Source organism: Protopterus annectens, chromosome 14.part0 (genome assembly GCF_019279795.1).
Source record: "Protopterus annectens isolate FY-2018-M chromosome 14.part0, PAN1.0, whole genome shotgun sequence".
Classification (NCBI taxonomy): Eukaryota; Metazoa; Chordata; order Ceratodontiformes; family Protopteridae; genus Protopterus; species Protopterus annectens.
The window spans coordinates 404,241,089-404,265,401 of NC_056748.1; the positions used below are offsets into that span (position 1 = coordinate 404,241,089).

Below are 24,313 nucleotides of genomic sequence, written 5' to 3' on the forward strand. Positions count from 1 at the left end.
TTACTTTGTTAAACTTGTAGGGGACTCCACAGCATATGCCCTACTTTGCGTCATTTATGTTTGGAGGAACATTTAGAATATGGGGAAGAGGGAGGAAATAGTTAACGGTAAGTAAAAAAAAAATTGTTTTTCTTAACAGTATTTTTATAAAACATGACATATACTGCATGTTATAAAGCATAGCTTTTTCAGTTATTTTTGTGTGTTATAGGGATACTGAAAGTAAACAGATGTGCCAATGTGCCCTGTTCAATCACAGCCTCACCTCAGGCTTTGTCCCTACTGAATGGCACACTGCTACAGTCATCCCCCTCCACAAAGGAGGAGCGACTACAGAACCTGGGAACTATTGCCCCATTAGCCTGATGAGTCTGATAATGCAAAGCTATGGAACGCATCATTATGGACCTAATAAACAAGGATATAGGGAATCTCCAAACTCTGGATTCCACACAGTTTGGTTTTGTGAAGGGTGGATCATGCCTGCTCAACTTGGTCGACTCCTTTGAGTCAGTCACCAGAGCTGTGGATAAAGGCAAGGTGATTCATACAGCCTACCTTGATCTGGCCAAGCCCTTTGATACCATTCCCCACTCAGGAATCATAGAAAAGCTCACTAAGCTGGGCATCAACCCCTATATCACTAGGTGGGTTACAAACTAGCTTACAGACAGAACCCACAGTGTGAAAGTAGCTGGGCTCCTAGTCAGACTGGCGACCAGTCACAAGTGGAGTCCCACAGGGTTTGGTCCTGGATCTTCTTCTGTTTGGTATCTACTTCTCTAAAGTCCAGGCCAACATGAAGGGACTCTGCTGACAAAGTTTGCAGATGATTACAAGTTGGGAGCTATTATTAACTCCCCAAGTGAAGTTGACATCCTACAGAAAGGCCTCACTAAGACCAACAACTGGTGTCAGAACCATGGGCTTAATCTCAATGCCAAAAAATGTGTCATCATCCCCTTTGTGAAAAACCCAGTTCCCATGAATAACCACATCAATGGTAGTCCACTGAACCCAGAAGGCATTAGAGAGATCTGGGAACACAGGTTGACAGCAACCTCTGTTTTGACCACCACATTGCCACTGTGGTCAGAAAGTCTTTCTATGTAACGCATCTTATTACTAAGGGTTTTGAATCCAGGATGTAAGAGGTCATTGTCTCCCTCTACTCTTCCCTCATTAGGCCAATCATCGAGTATAATGCCCCATTTGGCATGTACCTCACTAGACATCTGCAACAACTGGAGGGGCCACAAAAGTACCTCACAAAGAGGATCCTAGGCCTTAAACACTTGTCCTATATGGTCAGACTCAAAAAACTCCACTATTCTCTCTCTCATATCGCCTACTTAGAGGAGATCTCTGCTTGACTTACAAAGCCAGGTCTGACCCAGCTCTGTTAGAAATGCTACATCTAAAGAAATCCCAATCCCTCCACAACACATGCCCCAAAGACCTCATCCTCATTACCACAATCAACAGAACATGCTGAAAGGACAGGTTCATAACCCAGAGACTGCCCAAGCTATGGAAAAGACTTCCCATACATGTCAAACAGAGCACCTCACTGGTCCTCTTCAAGAGGAATCTTGCTGAGTGGATGGGAAATAGAAATTTACCCCAGGGTTCACCCCAGTGGCTCTACTCAACAGAGGCATTGGGCACTAAGGTCAGGTAGCATGATGCCAGGGTAATCCTATGGTCTAGGCTTGTAAAGGCTCCAGCACAATTAACTTAGTACACACCTATGAACTGTATTTGTTTTTCTGTCTTCTTTCTTTCTTCTTGTTCAGTTTTAAGAAATTTAGGCACTGCAATGTAAAAACATAAGAAAGCCTGAACAAAAAAGAATGAAATATGAAAAACTGATATGCTTTTTCTTACTTTTGCATAGGGGAATGATTGATTTCACAAAACGTTTTCAGGTGATTCAAATAGATAAAAGAACTCTGCACATAAATGTTCACAGTATATGTGTAGTGGCAGTTTTATCATCTCATATGAATATGTTTAAAACGTCTTCCATTTCCAGTCTTTTCCTATTTGAGTTGATATACTCCTTCCATGTCTCATTTATTTTAATCAGCTCTGAGCACATTTGACTTATTTTTCTTCTAGATTACTGAACCTTGAACTACTTTTTGATGATGGCTTTCTTGTTTCTATGGGGACAATCTGATAAGGGGCAATAAAAACAGAATGTGTCTTTCTTTCAATGGCTAGGAGAGGAATAAAGATGAGACAAAAACAGACCCACTTAGTGGAAGTAGAAACACAGGCTGTACCATGTGTCTTAGCATGGATAACCTTTTAGTTAACCTGCATTGCAGGTTAATTCAAACCTGTGAGTGAGGATATCAGTCTGGGACAATTGCTCCTATTAGGAGGGTTATTCTTAACTATTTGAAGATGTACATATTTTTGTGTTTTTGTATTTAGCTAATAGGTTTTGTGTGTGTGTGTGTGTGTGTGTGTGTGTGTGTATTTGAGGGTTTTCATTAAAACAAAATGTTTTGTAAGATGCAACACATGTTCAAATGAATATGCCAAGAAACAAATTTATAAAAGATCAACCTGCCAAACATTACTGTATGGATGAAACACAAAAACTGAAACTAGACATTTTAAAAAAGAGATGTTATACATAACAGGAGAGAATAACAACTTAACTTAATGACACTTTCCATATTATTTTCAAATGTGAATGGTTCCACAGATATATAAAAAAAGAAAGAGTAGTGAACTATATTTAAAAAAATGCAGTGTGTGAATAGATATGCTACAGGAGACACATTTGGAAAGAACTGAGCATGCGAATTTGATAAAGAAAGGATTTTGTGATGGTTATTCAGTGGAATATCTGGGACAAAGAAAAAGGGGAGTACTTATATTAATAGTGAGAGGAGCTCCAATAGTAACAGAAAAGGAAAATAAGATAACAATGGCAGATTTATAGCATTAAGGGGTTACTAGCAAGGGAAGACTATGCTGGCATATATTTATATTCCAACTAAAACTGCTGCAATTTAGCTAAATAAAATTCTGGGAAAAATAATCAGCTTTCAACAGGGAACATTACTTACAGGTGGGGACTGGAATTTGGTTTGCAACAGTAAGGATGTATCTGGGGGCCTAGAAGGAAAATATAATGAAAGAAGCTATATTTTTGAAGAGCTTTAAGAAAATATTTGGTATGGAAGATGTTTAGTCAGTAGAAGGAGTTCAGAGAGAATTTATATATCTCCCAATGTACAAAAACTGGGCCAGGCTATACAGAAATTATATTTCACAGGAACATGTGCATTTAATTGAAAGTTTTGATATGGATCCAATAACTATTTCAGATCACTTCAGTAATAACAACTAAAATAAAAATGTAGGGTGATGAAAAAAGAGATACTGGCATTTCCCCACTTACCTGTTAGAGAGAGACTAATTTAAGAAATGGGTAGTGGAAATTATTCTGGTGTTATTAGAGAAGATAGACATTTCTCCTGAAAATATAGCTAGGGAGTGGGTTAAAATTGGAGTCAAGTTTAAAAACAGGGAGGCAATAAAATAAAAAGGTATGGTTGAGAAAACAAGAACTTAGAGGGACTGACAAAAGTTAAAGTATTGCAGAATAGAGGAAATCTCACAAAACAAGGAGGAGGTGCATTTGCAGAGTACCAAAGAGAAAAGAAGGGACTACTTTAATAATATGCATAATTTTAGAAATATTGCTATTAAGCAACTGTTTTTTTTTTTTAATAATAAGTCTAGAACACAAAAACATTTAGCACAACGGCTTAGACAACAGAAAAGTATAAAGAGTTGTTGCTAAGCTTAGAGAACCTATAGCAAGGAAAATAACCAGAGATCCTCTACAGGTGTTTGAAATACTTTGGAATTTTTTATGAAAATCTATATGAAGCATATAAATATGGAAATCAAGAAAAAATACAAATGGAAATGCTTGCAAAAGACTTAAATATATCAAGATTAGAGGCAGACAAGTATCAATTACTAATAGGAGGAGTGGAGATAAAAATGGTGATATATAACCAATCTACAACAAAGTCCCCAGGAATACATAGTCTTCCTGTAGAAATTTGGAAGTTTGGGAGAAGAAAGTATTAAAGTTCTGGAAAGTTTTGTTTAACAGTATTTTAAAAGGAGGAGAAGCACCACCAACATCCTGGAAGAAAACAGTGGAGGTTGCAACACCTAAAGATGGCAAGGATCCATCAGATCCAGCTTCATATAGACCCATGTAAATTCTAAACCATGACTATAATGTGATTATGACTATAATATCTAAAACAATGGCAAAGGTTCTGACAAAACTGATAGATATGGATCAATGTGGTTTTGTGGATGGCAGGCAAACATTTGAAAACATTAATAGAATAATGATGATTCAGAGAGGAAGCAGAATGTAAGAAAATACCACTGGTTTTCATGGATCTTGATGCAGTGAAAGCATTTGACAGAGTAAGCAGGGATTTTATAAGTAGGGCCATGGAAGCATTTGCATTCCCTGACAAAATAATAAGGTTGATTAGGACAAGCAATGAAAATGTTTTTAGTCCCTTTAATTTTATACACTGGTAAGGTGTATCTTTATTAACTAGAAGAGAAGTTGTAGATAGCAATTAATAAAGAGTTGAAGGATTTTATCTGGGAGGGGGAGAGGGGAAGAGTCAAATGGCATAAGTTGATCCTGTCAAAAGAACAAAGTGGTTTGGGATTACCTGATTTGAAGGGGTATTTCAGGGCTACACAGTTAAGGCTCCTATACATATAGCACAAGCCTTTAAACCTAGTTTTTATTATTAGAAGGGTAGACACATTTTCACCAGGGTTATTTAATGCCCTGCTTTACTTGGGAGATGAGCACTACTGAGTACATATAACGGGTGGGAAGAATATTTAAATTTGTGTACTTGAAGATGTATAGGACAAGGCCTATTATCCTTTCTGGGGTTGCTTCTGTAGTTTTATCCCTATGTTCCTAAGTATGCCTGGAGATTATTACTCATAAATACTAACTCTTTTGAACAAATAATTAGTCAAATGACTAAGGGTAAAACTCTCACTGACCTCATGCTTTTTATCATCATAGCTACTTGGACTACTTATCCTTATACCTGTTATTATTCAATTGGAAATCAGTAAGATTCACTTTTGTGCCATCTATAACCACCATAGGCAACATCTCTGAATTCAGAAACTTTAAAAAGTCAAACTTATTAAAACAATATGATGAGCTGCCAAACTGCAAGACTTCCAACCCCCATAATGCCTCGGCTGTCACTTTTGTCAATGAATTCTACTCCTGTGTAACAAATAGCTTTAACCAAGTGTTCATAATCAAAACCAAACATACTGTAGAGCAAAAACTACCAGGGTGGAATAGCAGCATTTGTAAACTCTATAACATTAGGGGAAAAAAGCTAATTGAGGCATATAATAAATCAAATCTATCCACATTAAATACTGCAATAGAAAGAAAGAAGCAATCTAAAAGTTATAATGAGCAAGAACAAAGTAGAACCAGAGTTAAATTTTGACACCAAACCAAAGATAATCATAATTCCTTCAGTAGCTACATCAACCAATTAAGAAATAACATCTAGTAAATGTCTGAACTAATTCATAACAGTATCACCCACTCCAAACCTAATGATATTACTAATATACTTGCAAATAAAATAAATAAACTTAGTGCCAACTTCATACTAGAAAAAGGCATTGAAGTTTCACAAATTCCCAGTTTCCTTCTTTTCTTCGTGTTTACTATGGAACGTGTCCTAACTCTATTTTCTAAAGCTAACAGGAACATCATGGGATCTGCTATTAGAATCAGATGTTTAATCAGCACAGCCAAATATGTCTTCTTTGAACCCCTCCTAAAACTGTTCATCTTAAGCATAGCCACAAGGTATTGTTTCTCCATGAAATGGGCCCCACTACAGATCCCAGTAATTACAGACCCATCAGCCTAACTACACTGATTTGCAAAACCATAGATCCTATTGATTATGTAAGAACCAATATAACAATGCATTTATTTGTTTGTTTAATTTATTTATTAAAATTGGCTTACTGAGAAAGCCTGACTGGGCAAAGGTGTGTACTTTACATGCAGGAGAAAAGCTGCTGTATAGATAGTGTTAAGGCATTCACAGGCATAAGAAACATGCAAAAAGTTGCTATAGGAAATTAAAAATTATTTATTGGCAAAGATGTACAATCAAAATAACAGTTGCTATAGGAAAAAATAGAGCTATTTAACTGGTGAAGACATTATAACAGTAGACTAGCGGGACACATACTGGGCATACTGAATAAGACACCTGAGGTGGGAAAGCAGGGGGCTGGACAACATAAATGACTTAAGACAAAAAGTAATAGAAGCTGTAATAGAGAAAACTGATAGTCAAGTTTAAATAAGAAAGTAATACAGAAATAATATACTAAATGAAATACATTTAGAACTGGTTGGTATGAATGGAGACTAGAATCAGCACCTATTGCCCCTGGCCAAGAGGGACAAAGGTGGAACCCCTGGGGCAAATTTCCAGTCACCCATCCAATTGTCCAAATTACGCTTAAATAGGGCCAGTGAGGGGCTTTGTTTAACATGAATAGAAGCTTGTTCCAAAGGTGAGGTAACCTCTGTGAGACAAATCTGTCTCCCCAGCAAGTTATCTTGATGTCACATACCAGGTTAAGGTCCTTTGAGTGAGTGATCCATGTGCCATTTGACTTGCGAATGTGCAGCATTTCCATTAAATTTGGGTCAGAGATTGCTCTGTATGCAAGGCACAGGTTGCCTCTGAGCAGTCTGTACAACACAGAGTAAAGTGACAATGATTTCAGTCTGCCCGCACAAGACAGATCTTACAGACACTGAATTTTCTTTGTAGGGAACCTTTGTGGTCTCTCCAATTGATGCAAGTGTTTGAAAAGGAACATACTAAAAGGAGCATTGTACTCTACTACTGGCCTGATGATGGAAGAGTACAGGGGGGTTATAATCTCTTTTTTTCTGGAGGTAATGCTCTTAATTATGAGATAAGCAATATAAAATGCCCTTCTTACCACTGTGGAGACATGATGATCAAACTTAAGGTTGCTGTCAACCTGTGTGCCTAGATCTCTCACCACTTAGTCTGCAGGAACATCAACCTTGCTAAAGGGGATAATAATAAATTTTTTGCATTAAGTTTAAGACCATGACTTTAACACCAGTCATACGTCTGTGTAAGACCTTCTTGCAGGATGTTGACATCATTAATGATTTCAATGGTTGCTCCCAGTTTGCAGTAATCAGCAAACTTTGTCAGCCATAGTCCTTTAGTTTTAACACTAAACCAGGACACTTCAGAGAAGTGGATTCCAAACACTAGGAGTCCCAGAACTGATCCCTGTGGAACAGCACTGGTTATGGGTCTGCTGGAGGAGGTGGAGTCCCCTATTTTGACCATACGAGTTCAATCATTGAGCCAGTTAAAAACCCATGTGACAATATATGGGGTTGATACCCAGCTGTGTGAGTTTGTCAATGATGCCTGAGTGAGGGATTGTGTTTAAGGCCTTGGCTAAGTCTAGGTAAGCTCTATGCACAGATCTGCCCTCTTCTATAGCTTTGGTGACTGTCTTGAAGAAGTCCACCAAGTTTAACAGGCATGACTTCCCCTTGACAAAGCCAAACTCAGTGGGTTCGAGCATTTGGAGATTTCCTATAGCTTTGTTAATAAGGTCCATGATGATATGATCCATGGCCTTGCAGATAAGGCTGGTCAGGCTAATGGGTCTATAGTTCCCAGGGTCCATGGATGCACCCCACACACTTTGTGCAAAGAGATGATGGTAGCTCTTTTCCATTCCACTGGGACGAAGCCAGTGCTTAGGCTGTGATTGAAAAGGGTGCTCAATAGTGATGGTAATTCCTGTTTTAACGCATGTAGAGCACAGCCCAGGATGTTGTCTGGTCCCATAGAGGGTGTGTTTTTGTCCTTAGAGAGGGCATTTACTGTAAGTCCTGCTCCTTGGAGATAATAGGTGGGGGATAGGTATTAATGATGCTTTGGGGCATATGTGGTGTGTACAGGGTTGTGAAGTTTTCACTGTACCTGTCAGCCTGCAGGTTTGCTCTATCCACAGTTTCTATACATGTACCACCATTAACTATGAGTTCAGCTTTAATCTGGGCCTTACCTTTGAGGTTAAAGATGTAACTAAAGAATGCCTTGTGGTTATCCTTAGTTAGGGAAGCTAATTTTGATTTGTAGTTAGCTTTGGAGGACTTCACTGGGTGTCTTATTTGCTTGTTAAGTTGAGGAGGGAGTGTTTCCAGTTTTGAGACCGTTCCTTCCTACTTTTAGACAGCAATTTCTTTCTCCTCTTGTATAACCTACTAATGGCAGTTGTCCATCAGGCAGGTTTTTTTTTCCTTGAAGATCTTGCTTTGGTTCTATCAGGTACAGCAGATTCAATACAACTGTACAGGTACATGTATAAAGCATTGGTGTGTAACTCAACATAGGTGTCTGTTCCATCAGTGGGGGGATGGGCTATGAAGCTACTTATGCCATCATGTAAGCAGTTGTAATTGGCCTTGGAGAAGTCTTTTAGTCTAGTTGTTGCTGGGGGGGGGGGGGGTCTTGTGTTACAGTTACTTCTAGTGAGACTGACTTGCGGTCAAATCTTACCAGGCATGGCCACACACTGGGGGTGGTGCAGAGGTCCCCATTTTGGTGAGCACCAGGTCCAGGATGTTTGAGACCATTGTGGGTGTGTCAACCAGCTGGTACAGGGCACTGGTGATAACGAAGTCCAGGAACCTTTGCACAAGTCAGTTAGAACACGTATTATCTACCCAGTCTATGGACACATAATTAAAGTCAACCAAAACCAGGGTGTTTGGCAGTGTCTTGATTGACTCGAGTAGATTCAAGTAGGCTGAGTGGATGTCCTGATTCATGGAGTGGGCCTTATAGTTGGCAATGAGCTGGAGCGGGGTCTTAGCTTAGGCGAACGTAAAATGCTGCTTAAGGCTAGCGACATACCTGCCTGAGTCACATAATCAGAGAGCTCAGTTGTCTCTCTCTTCATATAGTCCAGTGAGGTACATCTCAAGTTGTTCACACCAACATGAACAATGATGGAGTCATAACAATGCATGTTGTTGAGAGACTTGAGTGCATATGTGAAGCAGCAGTTCCTGACACACAGCTGACCATGAACTTTTCCTTATCCAGCTTACTGAGAGGGAACATCTGTGTGTCTCACAGCTGAGTCGCCTATGACTAAGATGTTTGCTTTTGTGTAATGCCTTAAGGGCTTGACTGGTGTGACACTGGTGTGGAATATATTATGTGTACTATGTTCTGCAGAGGATGTATTATGTGAAGCATGCTTGTGTTTGTGTTTGGGAGGTCTCTGCTGTTTAGGTAAGCTTCTTGTAAGGACCTCTGCATATGCAGGTTTGTGTGTTGTTCGTTTGGTAGGTGCAGGAGGTGAGGTGTGCATGCTGATAACCTGCTTAGTATCAGATGAACTGACTGGTGAGTGAAAGAGCCTGGATTCTAGGTTCTTGATATAGATGCATCATTCAAATAATGAATTTGTGTGGAATAGAAGAAGTGGGTTGTCAGTGTATATGAGGCAATTACTACATTGTCTCAGGATACCCATGTTGACCAGGTTGCCTGAAGAAACTGTGGGTAATTATCCTTCCATGATGCTTGGTAAGTTGATGTGGTCAGAAAACAGGGACAGGACAGGAGAAGTGGACAAAAAATACGAAGGGCTAGTGGGTAGGATCTGTGTTGGTACCTCATGAGCTTCACTGAATGTATCACCTGTCAGCGAGTGACAATCACAAGAACTCACCGATGGAGCACCAGCAGAGTACTAAGGGAAAATTTGCAGGCAAAAGTGTTTGTGTCTATAACCACCGATGCTGCCCACCTGTGTGTGGCAGTGCACAATGCGCATATGTGGTGCTATACTGTAAACAAGCACAAACTTGATCTAAATAAATTAACCAATAAAAAAAGCACAAAACTGAGCCCTGTTCCAGCATTCGTCAAGCAGATGAGTTCTAACTGCACACTCCTGCCACTAGGGTGCAGGGGAACCCTCTCCAGAAAAAGATGCCCTGGTTTAGTGTTCAAGTTATACAAACAAAACTAGATTCAGCAGGTCTGAATCTAGTCTATGCTACAACACACAAAGTGCATTTCAAATAAGCGGTGATATGGTAAAAGTGCAATATATAGTGAAAACTTATATTTATGTTTTGCAGAGATCAGCAGATGGCTTGGATTTACTCATGTAGCAAATGAGAGCAAACTGATTTAAACAAATTAAGCAATGAAAAAGCTAAAACCTGAGCCCTGTTCCAGCAACCTTCAATCAGATGAGTTCTAGCTGCACATTCCTGCCACTAGGATGCAGGGGGAAGCATTTCCAACAGAAGATGTCCTGGTTTAGTGTGCAAGTTATACAAACAGGTCTGAATCTAGTCTATTCTACAGCAAACAAAGTGCACCAATTTCAGGAAAAAAAAACTGTTTAAATAAGCAGGCTTAAGCAGCCTTCAACCAGAAATTCTCAGCTTAGAAGGGCAGAAGCTACCCTCTCTTCCATTATACACAGATGGTACTCCAGTGAAGATGAATAATATAAAATGGCATAAATATTTGCAATATTTTCAGAACTGACTGCAAACCTTCCAATCTCCATTGTGACCTGATGAGCCATTTCTAATTCATGTTTGCTTCTGCAGTGTATAGCTTTTAGAATTCTCTTTTTTTAAAAGGTTATACTTACTCCAGTTTTAAGTAACTAATCCCTACTGTGCTGTCTAGAATGTTCAATTTCCAAATTGTCCCACTATGTATTATTTCTAATACCTTCTAAATATTAACATGCTATTACATCAATGTCATGAGGACCTGGCAACTTTTTGCATAGACTATGGCCATGTTATAAATTATCTTCCATATGTAAAATAATTTGACCCCATTATGCTCTACCAACATATACAATGCATTTACCATTTCCCACCATTAATGACCGGACTTGTTCTGTAGCTCTTCCCATTACTGGAGTTTATTGTATTTTTAACTATTCTCATGTTTCTGGTGGATACATCTGGGATACCACAGATAATTTATTTAACTTCCTCCTCATCTGTGCTAGTTCATACACTTTTTAGTAAAACCCCAAAACTGCTACCTAGTGTCACACTTGCCATCTCAGTATGAATCAGATCATGATGGTGGGTACAGATCTCCATACGTGAAACTTGAGCCCCAGACCTAAGCAATACTATAACCCAAAGTCCTGCATCAGCTTTTCAAATATTCATTACAAATCATTATGCAAACTGGCTTATAGTATATGCAGCACAGTGATTACCGTCAAAAAATAGCAAAAATAAGAATGGGGGATGGGTTTGACATAATGGTTAAGGTGATAGACACAATGTACAGAGCTTGATTCTGAACTCAGATTATTGGCTAGGCTTAAAATGGTCCATCAGGGCAGTTAGCATAGTATTCACCTATAAATTATGAGCTGGTTCAGCACTGTTAGCATGAGATCTGACCTTAACAACTTTTAGAGTGGTGCTTACCTCTCGAGGTAGGTTTCTTGGCATCTATGTCTCGAACACACACAATTTATGATCCAGTGACCCAATCATAATTCTCCGTATTATAACCCATGCAATAAACAGACAGTACTTCTGAGAATGGAAATGGGCATTGGCTACTCGACCTGAGACCATGCTGGGCTTTAGGCTTTCTCTGCAATTCTACTGTATAAAGCTGGCACTGTGATACTGAGGATTTGCCCACTCTTCAACTCAGCCATAGCACCAGGTATAAACTTTATCTGCCTTTTTCTCCCAATCACTACCAGAATCCTTCTAATCAGTGAATTTCTCTAAAGTAGCATTACTACTTTTCAGAAAGGTGCATTTTAAAATAGTGTGTTTCTTGTGAATTCCGCCTTCTGGATTATTACTATTTTCTCAGTTTTTGGTTCTTGTTTGGTGCTGGTTGTTAATATGGCAAAAGACAGATGAATACAAGGCATGTCTCACGAACAGAGTTTGATCAATCGCAAACTTCTGTTAATAATTTAACTTTGCTAATACAGCAACTGACTCAACATTCACAAAATCACAGTAAATGGTGGCTTGCAGTATGGCTCAGGAGATCTGAATTCACATATGCAACCTTTCAGTTCATCTTTTGATGGTGTTCCACCTGGGTAGAAACATTTTCAAGCTCAGACTTCAGTAAGATACAATGTATCTAATTCGTCTGGAACTGCAAATGTTACAAACAACTCGAGGCTGGAACAGTGGTTTTATTCAGCAGTGCCTTCAACTCCAGGGGTTGTGGCCCACCAAAGAGCTATTGAAGGTAATTTAACACTGTATCATAAACTTTTAACCAGATATCGTAAATTTTTCATGAAAATATGTATTTTAGAGAAGACATTAAGCATAGGCAAGTCTCAAAGACCCTGTGGTACTGGAAGTACCCTACTGGTTTAGTGGAGAATTCACCATTAAAAAAAGATTTACTCAGTATGTTTGACAGACATGGCTGTGAGCTAATGGAACTGCTGGTTCATTATAATTCTAAAGAAATGGATGATCTGTATTCAACAATTAAGGCCATGGATGAAACTATTATTCATGATGATGCTTTTTTCATCAATTTAAAGTGCAGTATGACAGAATTTTTTCCAAAACAGACAATATGAGCAAAGCCATAAAACAACTGAAAAAACGCAAGTTGGAAAGGGACAGACTAGACTATTTAAATGAAAAAGCGTATCCCAATCCACCCAAAGGGCAACAAAGGACTGTTTCTTTTTCTGACAATCAGAATACCGACTGTGGAGATGAAAATGGCCAGGTTTTCACTAATCAGCAGACCCCTTTGGACCAGCCTGGGGTGCGACGGTCTTAACGAATCCGGAACAAAAGTGTGAATTACAACTACAGGTCTGTGAATTGTCCAATGAACTAACAGAGGAGGATGTCCCATTCCTTGGACAGGAACCAGAGGAACTGGTAGGTGACTTATGTGCATCTAATTCTTTGTCTATTATAAAAAAAATTGTACTGGGGATTTCAACGTGTATAACTTTAGCAGCTACAATATAACTCAGGCTCATGCAGACTTGCTCAATAAAGGCCTGACATTTATACCTATTAGAAGAGCTGATGTGTATAAAACTTTAATAAAATAAAGATGATGCGAGCAGGCTTCAGGAACACAAAAACACTTTTTTAAAGTAAGCGCTTTCGTTGAAGAAAATACTCCAACTTCTTCAGACTAAAAATATTTAAAAGTACACATCATTGCTTTAATACAAAAGGCCTCTCAAAACAGCGAATACAGAACCTTAATTAATTATGATGTCACAGGTTCTATTGGTCAATTAAATAAAAATGAAAGTTATAAGAAAACTGATAAACTTCTATTAAACCAAGTAATCTTATTTAAACAAACCCTCACTGCTTAAAATGTGAATCAATGAAACCATATATGCACACACACAACTACACATGCCTACGTAAACAAATAACCAAAAATTAAACACTAAATAACAGAAACCATGCACTCTTGTATAGAATGCTGAAGGACTAACAAATCTCTTGTTAAAAATCTATCTTTACATTATCTAAAAAAAACCCTAAATAAATAATAAAAAACATGTTGCTTAAACTACTCAAAAACATCAAATTGAATATCTGTTTAATATTTGATTAAAGTTGGGGCCAATAAGGCTTTGACAAAAGGGACAATATTATTGCATCTAATAACACCAAAAATTCATTGGATAATTAAATGTTTAAAGTCCATATAAAAACTCGTGACAGCTACCTAGCAAGTGCTTTTATTTTAAGCAAGCATTTAATTGATAAAGTCTCATTCAAACCTGGCAATATGTGGGCTGATGTACGAATTTGCCACTCCAATTCAGACTCCTCAAGTCTAAGCTCCCAAGGGCCTCCTCTTATATTGTGATCTACTTGCTGTAGAACCACAAATGAAAACCTGCGACTAGGATATTCCGAAATGTGTTTGGCCAAGGCATTGGTAGTTAAATTTTTGTGAATGCTATATTGGTGTTCATAAATTTTTTGTTTGATCTTCCTCTCAGTTTTGCCAATATAATATGCCTCACAATTGTCATATACAGCCCCATAGACTACCCCCAGGGAGTCACAATTGAACTTACCATTTGTGTCTTTCGGCTTTTCCCGGTTAGGGGTCGCCACAGCGGAACTCCGGTCCGCTAATGATTGGTAGTGGATTTTTACGTACTGGGTCACCAGCCCTGATGCACGACCTTCAATGAAGGCACGCCCCATTCACATATGCCTCCACACAGAAGATGCTCTAGCTGAGAATCGAATGGGACAACGTCTTGCTATGAGGCGACAACACTACCGCAGCACCACCACTTACCATTGATGTGGTAAATTCTATCCCTGATTTTTATTTTATTAGTTATTTTAATGTATTTGCATTGGGGACATCTACCACATTTAAACATACCTGGACAACCTTTTACTGCTTTTTTGCTCCTCTCAACAAGGTATTTGAAATTGGAACCTCTTCTATAGGTAAACTGGGGGGCCTGTCCTAAAATTTTCCTAAGGCAATTGTCCCCTGAGATAAAGGCCCAATTCTTGATAATGATGTCACTAATAAGCTGGGAATCCAGGGAGAAGGTTGCCAAAAATCTAATAATATGATTAGATTTTTGATCCCTTGTTATATTAGATGGTGAATCATACTGTGGTGGTGCAAAAACTACATTGTATCCTTTATGGACTAGAGGGTGGAAATGGCCAACTATTCTTTTATTAATAACCTCTTCAAAAATGTGTTCCACAAAGCCCAACAGGTAGCCTCTTTTTAAAAACATGGTTTTGAGTAAATCACATTCAACCAGAAAGTCTCCGTAATCAGACACCATTCTGGCTGCCCTAACTGCTTGACCTTTAATTACCGCTTTTTTTTGGTGTTGTGGGTGACAACCTGTAAAATGTAAAAAGGCATTAGAATAAGTTGGCTTTCATAAAATAGTTGTTCTAAATCTATGGTTAAGGCTGTCTTTATTTAAATGGATGTCAAGAAAATTAATTTCTTCGCATCAACCTTTAATAGACTTGAAATGATATGTGAGAAAATGAACTTGTCTGTTTATTTTATCAACAGTTATTCTGTACCAACAAATTTACGCATCCCCAGTACTTTCAACCCTGACTTGCATCCGTTGATAAAAACCTTTGAGGATGCATGTGAACTGGATTAGAGACATTTTCTTGAAAATAATACCCTGTCTATTTCCTTTAACTTCTGTGCAACGTAACCTAATGGATGACATTTAAAAATCAGGCTCTCTTCGATTTATGCAGCCTGATAAAGGAGGGGGTATCATCATTATGGACCAGGTGGACTATAACCAATGCATGCTCTAACTGTTATATGAGGACTGTTATGCTGAGGCATCCCTGAACGAGGTCAATATTTCATATAATAGAGTAGACTGTTTTTTATATGATATGTTAACTCAGGGTCAGCTGTCTGTGGAACAATATAATTATGTTTGTAATACAGCTCCTAAGTTGGCCACAATGTTTGGTGTGCCAAAATTACATAAAGACTTATATAACCCCCCCTCCCCCTTTGATCCATTGTTGGTGGTACTTCCTCAAAGACGTATTACATAGCAAAATTATTGATGAACAACTAAAACATTACTTGGTTCCTGTTAAACATCTCTGTTGGGATTCTTGGGATTTTTTGGTGAAATGTAATGACTTACAACAATTTAGAGAGGGATTTTTTCTGACAATTGATGCAAAAGACTTATTCACCTGCATCCCCCACAATATTGGGATAGAATGGTTTATTGAAAATTTCACTCACTATGTACATGTTGAACAGGATAAGATAAATACAATTTCACATTTACTTGAAATGGTTTTATAGAACAACTTTTTGTATTATGATGGTCAGTACTTTAAACAAGTGTCAGGTGTCGCCATGGGCTCACCTTGTGGGCCATTATATGCAAATGTGGTTATGTTAGTGCGGGAATTGCATTATTTATTTAATAGTGCCTTTTTCAAGTATGTTAGGATGTATGTCCGTTTTTTAGATGATTTGTTTATTGCTTGGGACGGTCCTGTTGATGTAATACCAGACTTTGCACAACCTTTAAATACTACAACTGAGTTTTTGAAATTTACATACCAGTCAGGTGTGAACTTTTACTTGGATGTAGAATTAACTAGCACAGAAGCTGGTTTAAAAGCCTGTGTGTTTAGGGAAAAAAAAACATATTCAAATAAATACTTGTATTTTACAAGTAACCAACCCATACCATGTCAAAAAAGCTGTTATAAAGGGACAGATCGTACGGGCCACCAGAACTGTAACTGATATACTCGACTCCTTAAATGAAGTACACTTTATAGGCAACATGTTTGTGAATAGGGGTTACCCAGTGCATATGGTTAACAATATAACATTTGAGATCATTAAGTAGAGACTATCAGGCCAGTACATTCCTTTATTACAAAACCATCATGCCAGGCCATTTAGTGAAGCTTATGGAGAAGTTTCTCCTTCTGCAAATGGTATCCAAAATGAAACTACAGGAATAACGGCATCAGGCAATAGGCTGACTCCTTTTTCATAATGAGAAAGTGGTGCGCAAAAAATGCATTTATTTCTACATTTAATGCCCACAGTAAAAATATAATGGATATTATAAATAAAAATTGGGCATTTATTAGAACAGATAAACGGCCAATGGAAAAATTGGTAATTTTCCTGATTTTGTATTTAGGCAGCATAGCAACCTTAAAGACTGGTGTGACAGTTTATCCCTTTTACATATGCAACCTGTGCAGAAAATGACAAAGTGTGGAATGTGTTCACAGGGCAAGTTTATTTTGGAATGTAACCAGGTGCACTTGGGTTCCAAGTGTATTATAGTTCCTGGTCGCTTTTCTTGCCAAACAACAGGAGTGGTTTATACTGCAAAATGCAGCTCTTGTTCTGCATATTATGTGGGAAAGACTGAGCAAAAATATAAATAATAGGTGTATGGACACATTTATGACATACATACACATAAAGAGACCAGTGTTTTAGTTAAACAGTTAAATGAATTCCCAAGCCATAGTTTTAAATTTGTCGTACTGGAACAGTTGCAAAAAAACTCCGAGGGGGGGGGGGCTTGGGGTATTTTTTTTTACAGCATAGAGAATTGTGGTGGCTTTTGCACTTGAATGCATTTGCTTATCCAGGGTTAAATGATGTAGTGTCTATTTCTTGTGAGTTAAAATGAAAAACTTTTTGATAGTTATATAAAAATATTTATATAAATGTTTTTTAAAAATGTATTGCTAAAAGTATTTCATTTTAATATGTTGTTGTTTTATAATGCTATGTCTTTAAGATCCAAGTGGTTGGGTTGGGCTATAAAAGAGTTTGTCACATGATTTTTGAATGTCTGAAGAAGGCTGGTATTTTCTAGCCGAAGGCGCTTAATGGAATAAAGTTTTAAAACGTGTGTTTTAAAATAGTATGTTTCTTGCGAATTCTGCCTTCTGGATTATTACTATTTTCTTAATTTTCTGAAAGTGACTGTCAGTGTCTTATATTGTCATTACCTTGTCTGGTTTCTTTTTGGCATACACAGTCTTAGAAGGACCCACCACTACAAAAGCATACTGAAGACTTGTACAAGTACATCTGGATACATATCCTTCTACCACTGTCAACATCTCAAAGTTTATTGGGTTAAGCATTTTATTTTCACTTCTTACACTAATGTTGGTGAATCTATGAGAACATGTACAGGAGAGACAGTCCACTACTCTCTGTCCAGTCTTTACCTAAAAAGTCAAACTTTCAACCTTTCAGTCTAGACAAGTACCTGCAAACACTATAAAACTTCAGCCAAGAAAATAATTCATATTTTTGTATTATTCGCTTCACTGTCAGTTTGAGCTTTGTAAAAGATATTTTGTCAGCTTAGGTATGTTATTTCTGAAGGTTCCTGGCTTACTGGATTTCTGATCCACAATCACATCCATGTTACAGAAGACTTCAGTTTTGTCTTTCTTTAAAAACTTTGTTGAAGACTGCTATTCTACAACCATTTGTGCTTCTGTAGCACAAGGTACAATTACAGTGAGTTTAGGGAAAGAGCATAGGTAATGCAAGGTTCAAATCCAGTTTACAGACAATTTGGTGATGAGGGTTGGCATAATGGTTAAGGTGTTTACCTGACAGATTCAAGATGTGGGGTTTTATTCTAGGCTTAAAATTGCCTACAAGGGCTAGCCTAGTACTTACCTAGGAACTTATGAACTGCACTACACCACTCCCATGGAGTATCCAGTCTCCATGATCAGTCTAGGGACAAGAGATCAAGGAGTGCTGAAGGGGGATTCATGGTATGGTGCACAGCGGTACTAATGACCTGGAGGTGGATATAACTAAAATGAAGATGGAAGGCAGGAAAGACAAGCAGGTCAAAGAGAGGATACAGGTTAGCATTCTGAGATGTTCAAGTTTTGCCTCTGGGTGGTAGAAAGAAAGATTTGGGAAGTGCAATGGGTAGGCTTGGAAGGACTCTAGGGCTCCTTGTACAGTAACCTCCTATGAGCAATGAGTTGTGACAGTAGACAACTGGAAATACCTCTGGACTAACAAAAGGAGGTGAGGAGGTTTTGCACAGAGACCAGCTCTAGGTCCAGAGCAGTCATTGGCTTAGCTTAAAGCGGATATAAATGAAATCATTTATTTTGTACAATAAGGCATACTAGAATTAAAATTAGAAGGAAAATCTACCATATTTACTGAAGTTTTATTAAAGTTAAAGATTTTGTTAAACAACTTTTTCTCCAAATATCAAAGCTTTTTTTTCACTTAAACCTGTCTTTTTAGGATTTTTTATCTTTCAGTACTAAAAAGGTATAGATTCCAGAAACAGGAAATAAGTGGGGTGGGACAATGGGAGATATATTCTGGAAACTGAGCCTGCTTAGGTCCATGCTAATAAGGTTATCTTTCTCGAAGACACGATACAGTCATATAATTTAATTACAGAAGGACACAGCACATCATTCTTAACTATGGAGTTCTAATTATGTATTATCACTTAGGTATTCTTTTAATTTACATCTGTTACAGTCTACTTCAAAATATTAAATGGAAATTCATTTTTAAATGTATATGCTATATAATTAAGCATACATACTTGACATACCTTTCAGTACTAGCAAAATAAACTACATGATTACTGGTGGGAAAATATTGCTAACGCTGCTATGATACTATTCTGCTTAATAGTATTCTATTCTACACAAAAGATGCAGTCTATGCAAAAAACTTTTTTTCCCCTAATGTGGCTCTCCACATCCCATGTGTATGTTTCCACAGCTATTATTTTTAAAGCATTTTCTTTTAAAAGACTAGCAAAGTATATGAAAATGAAATGCACTTCAACAAAACAGCCTTTTTGTTACATGGATTATTCATTCCAAAGCACATATAACAAGCTTCCACTTACCCATCAGATCCAGGCCTAGAAGGTGTACCATCAGATGACACTGACACAACAGACAAAGGTCTTGAAGAAGATGGCATTGTAAATGATCTTATCATTGACTTTGGTCGACTCCCTTTTTGGTCATCCATGCCTGAAACCTGCAAGAAAAGAAAAATTCCACCTGATCATTGACAGAAGATTAAAAATAAATTAATCTTAGTACTGAAAGTTGCATTTTCCATTTGAACTTCTAGTTTTCTGTGAACACTCTCATCCAAGCAGCATTACAGTAGATGGGAACTATCAAACTTATTGTGCAGTGAAAAAAAAACTTGTATTAAGAATTTAAATGAGAGCCAAGACATAAAAAAATACAGATTTGCAGTACAACTAGAATTTTAACATTTATGAGTATATACTGAATAATCCCAAAGTTTGAGAGAAACTGGAGAAACATGGAAGAAATATTGTCATATACAGTATTCTAAACATTCAGTAAGTTAAATGAATGCAGCATTTTTGTAAAGTTAGTTAAATGAAGAAGCTGATACAGATCCTCTTCAATTAATGAACATATTTGATATACAAGAAAATAAAATCATCCAGAAGGGTAAAATACATAAAATGAAGATGCAGTTCTTGACAGATAAAGTTGTGAACTGCTAGAGATAGTTGAAAGACATGAAACAATGGCAGAAGACTGAGGTGTAGAATACAGGTGTAAGTGATAATTATGTCTTCAGAACAAGGAAATAAAGTGCAATGAGGGAGCTGTAGAACATCTAGTAAGCTAGGAATTGATGGAACATTAAAAATTTTAACACTTCTTATAAATGGATCAAGGTCAGTATAGCTGTGCTTAGTATTTCTAATATTTATTTCATAAAGAATGACAGCCTGCAGGAGAACAATTGCTAAAATCAACTTACTGTCCATCTTAAATGTGAATAAACGTCCAATTAGCTATCTTTAGATTTCTGTTTTTTTTCTTCTAATAACAGTGCTATTGTTGGCATATTAGTACTAAATTGGCAACAAATTTCACAGTCAGAGCTGAGTCAGCAGATGGTCAGTTATTATGGAATGCAAACCATTCATGGTGAAAATTTAGAGACAAGAAGTACTATGTTCAGTTTTTACTACACAGATGCATGCAAGCAGCATGTGAAATGAAAAATACTGCAGGAAAGGGCATCACTGTAAGCCAGACATTATTTTTTCACTTAATTACTTAGCATCTCATAGAGGTCAAACAACACATGGAAATGGGTGCCAGTTTAGGATTTTCAATTCACTGCTACTTTATTTCTGTAATCAACCATTTCTATAAACAAAATACAATTTAAAATATTTCTAAAACATGGGAACCCACCCCCTTCTTCCACCTCCATTCTCTCTGTCTCTCTGTAATTTACAGCTGTTTATATTACTGTATTCACACATCTCCATGTATTGTATACTTGTCCTGGGCTAAGCCTAAAAAAGTACACATGGATTTATGTTCTACGTACATTAGCAAATTTAAATAACTAACTAAATACAACCAAGACAGCAGGAATGTTTTAAAATGAGGCAGCAAAATATGACACTGCCAAGCCAACAAGACAGAAGTTGAATAGTTTTCAAGTAATATAACGCTAAAAAGATTAAAAATATATTCAAAGCAAAGTAAAAACAACCTTCTTGTACTTGAAGGATGTAAAGAAAAAGGATGTTAAACTGTTCAGTACAATAAGAAATGTACAAAGTAAATTTTATTAAAACGCTGAAATGATTTATTCTTGGCAGATTCAGAACATCGGACAAACATCCTGGCTTACAGTACTTCATTAATGTTAGTCAGTTCCTGGTGAGCCTCTGATGTACTTCTGGAAATGAAGTGATGATGCTCAATCATTTCTGACAGCCTTCTAATAGATTCAAGTGGCACTGTCAGGATAATGATGCCTGTGGATGGCTCTCCTGTCATTTCCTCAAAGCAAATGTATACTATTGATGCAAGTGCCATTTATATACACTTACTGTCAATATAGTTTAATGTTTCTATGGATATTTTACTGTTGAAGGCATTTGTCATATAAATGCAACAGCTCCCCAAAGAAAAACAAAAAACATCCATGTGGTAAAAATGTGCCCCATTAGGTTTATAAATGAGCAATCACTACTACCACAACTGATGCAGAATTCCAAATACCTTTTTTGCACATACATGTGTGCCTGATGTGAAACATGATTACATTAATGATGCATCTACAAATTATGTTTTCAAGAGAAAATGTGTTTTAGCAATCAGATTTTCTAAATCATGATTATAGAATGAAGAGCACCTTTGCAACTTAGTTTCTATTTTCTAAGCTGTGTCCTGTGGTTAGGTATGCTGCCGTATGATATTCATTAGAACTGTGATGTACACACTCAAACTGATTAGCTGCTTTACAGGTTTATTCTCATAAGATGCTCACCACACTCCTGTATAACACTTTTTTTCCTTTTTTTTAGAACTGCTTTAATACTTTTTTCTTTTTTAAACAAAATATGTCAACCCAGTATACACACAGGAAGTAAGATCTGGATCACTATATATTGAAAATATGGGATTTATAAACCTATACAAGTTCTGTTTCCTGATCTTCTGTCAGAGTACATGAACAATTGGGAACCATGTACACCCAAGTATGACATACTTTATGAAAAAAAGGATACAATGAATTTTGGCAGAGTGTCACACTGAAGTATCTGTACAAGCCTATATTTGGTGCTTATGAATATAAGTCAATATCACAGTCACTTTGATATCTCCAAGAAAAAAGTTTCAGAAATTACATGTAGAACTTCAGGTATATACTACATCAAAAATGGCATTCATCTCATTCAGGACTTTCATGTAACTTACTGCTCAAGTTTGCTTGCTGAGACATTGTGCCCTTGCCAGTGCAAGGATTTTTGGTTTTAGCACACACACCATTTACATTTACATATCTGTATAACAAACGCAAACCACAGCTAAGAAGAATCGACCAACTTTAGTAAACAACTGTTTAATCCACGTTGAGCGCTTTCTTCCCCCAGTACGAGGGACTTCATCAGAACAGTATCACATAATTCAACCCAGCCTGATATAGTTACAGAAGTAATTAAAACCCCTATTAGTCACTAATTATTTAATTAATTAATTACACTAAAATGATTCAGCCATTAAAATTCATACATAAAAAAGGCATAGTTAAACACAGCCTAGTTAATAATTTATTAAACACATAAATACACTCTAACCTCTAAATATATATAAAATGCTGTACAACCAAAAGTGTGGTCCTTACACTCAGTCTAGTAAGTGCATTAGTCATCCTACCATGCATGATATCTAGTAGGCGTTCCCCTATTCTGTTCTTAAAATGTCTACTAGTTTTTCCTATATAGAATATGGGGCAATTTTGGCACTACATTTTGGGTATTACAATTGTAATGCACATTTATCACTATAGCTTTGCCATTCAGAAAAAACTTTTCACCCGTTTCTAATATATATGAACAAAATATGCAACTCTTACACTTTTGGTCATACGGAATTTAGAAAAAGACACATAAGGAAAATGCTTATACACTTGGATATTAGTTAACTGAGATGGCAGTTACACAATGGAATATCCAGGAATTAATGAAGCCAATAGCTTTTCCTATATTTTAAAATTAAAAAAAACATCTTAGGATAATTGTAAAACATTTTTGGTCAATTTGACAATAGGGACTACATTATTATCAGTAAAATATTCTTAGAATAAAACAAAAGATTTTTATATAAATTTAGAGGTTAGAGTGTATTTATGTGTTTAATAAATTATTAACTAGGCTGTGTTTAACTATGCATTTTTTATGTATGAATTTTAATGGTTGAATTATTTTAGTGTAATTAATTAAATAATTAGTGACTAATAGGTGGTTTTAATTAATTATGTAACTATATAAGGCTGGGTTGAATTATGTGATACTGTTCTGATGAAGTCCCTTGTACTGCGGGAAGAAAGCGCTCAACGTGGATTAAACAGTTCTTTACTAAAGTTGGTTGATTCTTCTTAGCTGTGGTTTGCGTTTGTTATACAGTTTTTGGACTTTTGGCAGTTGAAATTTACATATCTGTATGTGTGAGCTAGGTTCTGGACTATACATGATTTAGTACCATCTGCTCAAGTCTTACTAATCAACACACACAAAATGTAGAATACAACAGCCTTCCTGCAAAGCCTGCGGTGCATAGGTTCTGTCACTACAAACAATCTCTGTTATACAATACCTCTGAGGTCTTTCCAACTCAGAAAAAGGCTATTCAGAGAATGAGGATGTGTACTGATATCCACTTGAACTGAATAAAAAAAAAATCATCCAGGTGTGAGCAATTAGCACAGGTGCAGATGTAATGTGACCAGGGCAAGTGGAAACACATTGTCCATTGGAGTATGTCTGTGTGATGCCTTATATATAGATCTACATCTACACACACACGCATATATATAGATCACACACACAAACATATACAGAGAGATAAGATAGATACATAGCCAAAGATCATCTCAAGGAATATTGTGGGAATTTAATCATCTTCTTCTTTCGGCTTTTCCCGGTTAGGAGTCGCCACAGTGGATCATCTGTCCACTCATGATTGGCAGTGGAGTTTTTTTTTTTTCAATAATTTTTATTTTTACATTAATAA

The 24,313-nt window shown here is 37.0% G+C and overlaps 1 protein-coding gene across 1 annotated transcript in view; it reads right to left on the reverse strand.

Moving 5' to 3' along the window:
- The window catches only part of DOCK1 (dedicator of cytokinesis 1), a gene marked incomplete in the record, with an annotated part of 4,741,214 nt that overhangs the window by 118,595 nt on the left and 4,598,306 nt on the right, over positions 1–24,313 (reverse strand). The window contains 1 exon segment of the mRNA XM_044056178.1: positions 19,627–19,763. Within this exon segment, the coding sequence (XP_043912113.1) occupies positions 19,627–19,763 (137 nt within the window).